At 39.9% G+C, this 5,463-nt stretch overlaps 1 protein-coding gene across 1 annotated transcript in view; it reads left to right on the top strand.

The window, feature by feature from the left end:
* LOC104412933 (probable G-protein coupled receptor 115) overlaps positions 1–2,872 on the top strand; it is a gene marked incomplete at its 3' end in the record, with an annotated part of 4,852 nt that extends 1,980 nt beyond the window's left edge. Inside the window, 4 exon segments of the mRNA XM_010023779.1 lie at positions 1–218; positions 579–1,943; positions 2,674–2,715; positions 2,813–2,872. The exon segment at positions 1–218 is cut by the window's left edge and continues 10 nt beyond it. Of these exon segments, the coding sequence (XP_010022081.1) occupies positions 1–218; positions 579–1,943; positions 2,674–2,715; positions 2,813–2,872 (1,685 nt within the window).
* Positions 2,873–5,463: the final 2,591 nt, after the last annotated feature.

Here is a 5,463-nt window from a genome sequence, read left to right as displayed (position 1 = left end):
TAGGGAAAGGAAAGCCAGTGCATGGGAAGCCTGGAGATACAGGAAAATATTTTGGTTCTGATGACCTTGGGAATACTAACTGTCAAGCTGATTTTTCATGCATCATCCCAGACATCCTGTCTTCACCAGCCATTCCAGGAAACATTGCTGATATAGTGGAATTGCTAAAGAAGATTTCCCTGCTCTTATCAGAGAATGTTGATAGAGGAAAAATGCAGGTATTTGCTTTTATGGGCTTTCAAGAGGTGTTTCTGAGCTTGACAGAGCATTAATGCAATATTTTGACCTTACAGTCAATATCCAATTAAGTGGTGGCTGCAAGTCACATGGAGATCACCTGCTTTATACCTACTTCTCCAGTCACCTTTTCAGCCATGATATGAACAGGATAGGACAAGTCTGCAGGTGTTTAAGCCTATGAGATATTTTGGTTTGGCTAGGATGGATCATTGTCAAAGCAAATTATTCCCTTTATAAGAATCACTTTGAATTAAATGAGCCTTTATGGAGACTCTGCCAGTGGAATAATAGTTGGTCTATTTTAACATAAAAAATAACTTTGTTGTTGTTTGTTTCAGAGTTACAGCAGGATAGCAAACCACATTCTGAACAGCTCCATCATTTCCAACTGGGCTTTTGTAAAGGACAGAAATGCCAGTTCAATATTACTGGACTCAGTGAATTTATTTGCTGGGAAACTTCTTCTAAGGAATGGGTCAGAGAGCATACAGGAACACTTCATCTCTACAAAAGGCTACAGTGTACATAAAAATACTTCAAGGAAGAGCTTTGATTTTTCTATGGAGTTCAATAACACAGGCAATATCACTGGGCACGTGGTCATTCCAGAAGAAGAGCTTTTGAAGTTACCCAAGACTTCCAAAGCCATCAGCATTGCATTTCCAACGCTTGGAGCCATTATAGAAACCAGCCGGTTGGATCCTGTTTCTGTGAATGGAATGGTGTTATCGGTGTCTCTGCCAGAAGAGCTCCAGCACATTTTGTTCACCTTTGAAAAGGTGAATAAACTGGAGAACATCAAGGCTCAATGTGTTGGGTGGCACTCTACTGAAAGGAGATGGGATAACAGGGTGTGCAAAATGAAGTCTGACAACATCAGCAGTGTTGTTTGCATCTGCAAGCATCACCATCGGACATTCAAATCCTTCTCCATTTTGATGTCCCCCACCATGCTGCGAAATGCAGTGCTGGATTACATTACACGTGTAGGGTTAGGCTTTTCCATTTTCAGCTTGGTTCTCTGCCTTATCATCGAGACTGTTGTCTGGCATCACGTAACAAAAACTGAAATAACCTACATGCGCCATTTTTGTTTGGTCAACATCGCTACATCGCTTCTCCTTGCTGATGTTTTGTTCATCTTGGCAGCTATTGTGCACAATACAGCTCTAAACTACAAGTTGTGTGTCCCAGCCACTTTTTTCCTTCACTTTTTCTATCTTGCCTTGTTTTTTTGGATGCTTACCCTGGGCCTCTTGATTCTCTATGGATTATTATTCATTTTTTTTAAGATAACAAGATCTGTATTCATAGCTGCAGCATTCTTTATTGGATATGGATGTCCCTTGGTCATATCTATCCTCACCGTCGCTATTACCGAACCAAAAAATGGGTATTTAAGGAGTGGAGCCTGCTGGCTCAATTGGTACGAGACAAAAGCCCTTTTGGCCTTTGTTGTACCTGCTCTGAGCATCATTGTTGTGAATGTGGCGGTGGTGGTAGTGGTTGTGGTGAAGACTGGGCGATCCTCTGTTGGAGAAGGCTGCAAGTCACAAGATTTGAGCAACATGATCCGAATTAGCAAAAATATTGCTCTTCTGACACCTCTTCTGGGTCTTACCTGGGGGTTTGGATTAGCAATGATCATTGACAGTCACTCTCTGGCATTCCATATTACGTTTGCGCTACTGAATGCCTTCCAGGTAAAGTCTCTCAGACTGGGAATAGTGTTGGGATTTAGATACCAGCTGGGCTTAAACCATGACAAGTGTGCATCTAGACTTTGAGCCTGAGAAAAGGTAGCAGGTCAAAATGGGGCTGGCAGCATGCGTTGTGCATGTAAAACGAGATCTAAGCTTTCCTTTTGACCCAACTATTTTACGTGGTGCATGCACTTGGGCATCCTGCATTGACAGAGTAAGTTCAGATGGATAACTGAACAAACTAGTTGGTGTGAAGTGTGACGAAGAATTAAGACTATGAATTCATGTTAAACATAAAATACACTGGTTAATGTCCAGTAACTGCAAAGGCATCGCATCCTTCTCAATTAACAAGTAAGCAGAAAATTCTCACTGGCATTGAAGATGGTTTTGGTTAACTCATCAGAATAAATATCCACTATTACCTAATGTGCTGTTGTATACCCCATCTGCCTTAGCTCTTCTTAGCTAATACTGCTACTGGGTGGGTTGAGAAAGTCCTGGTATGTAACCCATCAGTCCAGTTCCTAATGAGAATTAGCATGGGCTAGATATCCATTCCTGACATTCCCAAAGAGCTCATGTGACCTGGGTGGATAAATTCATTTTGTGCACAGCTGTTATCTAAGTCAGTGGTGAGATCTATATCTATATAAAATAATGTCTAGAAGCATTTAAGGAACATCAAGTTGTCATGCTGTTTTTGTTAACCAGTTTTGCAATTTTTTAGGGATTCTTCATCCTGTTGTTTGGGACACTTCTGGACAGAAAGGTACTTGGGTCACTCCAGCAGTTATTCTGGATTATATGAACATTTTCTAAGCTCTGAGAAACTGTTGTCTTTAATACATGTTTTTTAAAATCTACAGACGAGAGAAGCCTTGAGGATGAACTGCCTTTCACCAAAGCGGAAGTGTAGTCTAGCAAAGGTAAAGATTCTTATTGTTCTTTCCCTTTAATGTCTTAATTTCCCAACTTACCTTCTTATTTGTACACAGAAAGAAAAGAACCAGTCACTAGATCTTACCTACTTTAACATTTTCCTAAGACAAGTGCTTGATGAAAGAAATAGAGGTACCTGAAAAGTATGTTGAGGATATTAAGCTTCTCAATATTAGACGTGGCAATCCATAGATTTTTATGGCTGGTACATAACCTACTGTTGTTATAAAACTAAAAACGATATTTTAATCTCTTCACCTGTAGATTTCAAAGCCCTTTTACAAAGCCCTTTGATATTTACATGTGAAGAGATTAGATTAAAATACCATTTTAGATAGCAAATGCAACTAACTTTTTTTTCCCCAACTGTAAAATAGATCTACTTTAAGATTACTGACTAAGTAAGAAATTGAATTAGGAGTCCAAAATCCCAATGTAATGACCTGTTTGCCACCTTCACAAAAATATGGATCTGTGTGACAACAGGGCTGCTTTAGGTTGTCGAGGATTGTTCTGCTTCTAGCTGTACATCAGCCTGGGATGGAAACCACTCAGAGCCCAGCCAGTGTGTTCAGTGCTAATCAGTGTTGTGTACTCATAAGAGCTTGAGGTTTTTATAAATATCAGTGCAATGCATTGAAAGCAAATGTTTAAACCTTAAGAAAATAAACTGTGTTTCAGCAGCTTCCTAAGAAACATTGGCAGAATTGTTGTGTTGATGTTACTGGATGTTTCCTACCTCTGCTGGAAGACTTTTATCTGCTGTTAGATTTCTTTTGGTACCAGTTGGTACCAGCGTTAACAGTTTCATGCTATGTTTATACAAGGGAATCCCCTTCAGCTGTCTCTGAAAAATCGTCTGCAGTGCTCCTGCTGTCTGCCAAAAGAAACTGTCAGTTCGGTTTGGACTTTGGAAAAATTATTTCCTTGCTTTTCTTCGGACTATTTATCAGTTCTGATTCTAATACTGAAAGCTGCAGAGCGTTTTTCAGTGACAGTGTGTCCATTGTTTGGGGGTTATAAAGGTAAATATAGGGGGGTTAAGGAAACTATGCCTCCTTTCTGCTGTCAGCATGGCCCGGTGTGATTTGGATCATCTGGCTCAAGAGAAGCTGCTCTGCATCCTTCCTCTTGAATTTAGTTTTCACTTTCATCCAGCACTGCTGTTGCAAGCTAAGTTTAAAGGCAGCGCAGAAGGTTCTCTCTTTAAAAAAACAACCAACCAAAAAAACCCAAGTAACAAAACAAACCTCAAAACCCAATAACAAACAAAAAGACCAACCCCCAAACTTCTGCTAAAATAATGGTTTTCAACCTAACAGAGGAAAAAGAGAAAGGAAGTGCTTGCAACTGCTCCAAATTTAATAAACTGAGATTACAATTCCTGCTTTTATAGATCCAGGATCCAAATAACAGTGAAGATGCTTCATACCTTATCAGGCTTTAGGTCAGGATTGACAGTTTCAAAGTTAAAATTCTCTCAAGTCACGTCCAATTTAATATTTGGGAATTAACAGTTGGAAATTTCATTAATCCCATGACTCTGCAACATTTGTTTAGAGTATTTACTGATCTCACTGGGCAAAACGTGATGTGGAAACCATGGCTGCATGTGCCTAAGAACTTGAACCAATGTTGTCACTCACCTGGGTGGAAGAGGCCACATGTAGGTGTTTACCATTGCATAACAGAGAGGGCAAAAATGTTAGTTGTCCAGTTTTGTAAACTTGGGTGTTAATAAGGAATTTGACTTATAAGAGCTGGAGAAGTTTGTCACATCTGAAATTATTATTAAAAATATAAAATCAAAATATCTGGTTCATTCATTCAGAATGGGACTGTGTATCTGGGGGCTTGATGGTGATTGTGTGAAAACATCTAAAAGGGTTATGCAGACTCTTGCTTCAGGTTTCCTAGTTTCTCCAGACACATAAAAGCCTTTCTTCTGCGTCAGATTTTAAGATTACTTCTAGTGGCATATCTTGCAAGACCCTGAGGCATCTCCTATTTGAAATGGAGCCTCTATCTTCATGGATGATATCTCTAATATGACCTGCTGATTTCTTTTCCTCTAGTCCTAGCAAAGGACAATTGTCTTTGGTGGATTTGACCAGTAGGAGGAAAAGGAGCACTTCTTACACAGAAATCCTGGTTTGAGATGAGCCGAAGTGGCTGACCAGCTTGGAGCATGGACAGCACTGTCTTGGAGCACAACCACAGGAAGCATCATGAAAACCAGAAGAGAAAAGGCCCTGACCCTGCTGTCAGGAGCAGGAAACCATCAGTGTTGCTACAACCCTTGGAGGAAACATGCTGATATGTAAAGAATGTTTCTTACCTTCATGAAAACTGCTGTGAGGAGAGTTTGTCCTCGTTTGCAATTTCAGTGATTCATTTCCTTTGTTTCCATGTCAGTGCAACAAGGAGCTGTACAGCATATATGGAGCTGTTCTAAAAAGATTTAATTTTTAATGTGATGTACCAATGTTAAGAGTTATCTAGCTGGTTTTGGCTGTCTTTGATAAGAAGTGATTCTATTAGGTGGCACTGTATTCATAATTTCCATTTGTCCCCCCAC

The sequence above is a fragment of the Nestor notabilis genome, unplaced genomic scaffold (assembly GCF_000696875.1).
Source record: "Nestor notabilis isolate BGI_N333 unplaced genomic scaffold, ASM69687v1 scaffold28051, whole genome shotgun sequence".
NCBI classification, from domain to species: Eukaryota; Metazoa; Chordata; class Aves; order Psittaciformes; family Psittacidae; genus Nestor; species Nestor notabilis.
The sequence above is the reverse complement of the archived record's forward strand: the minus strand, read 5'-3'. Positions and strand labels throughout refer to the sequence as shown.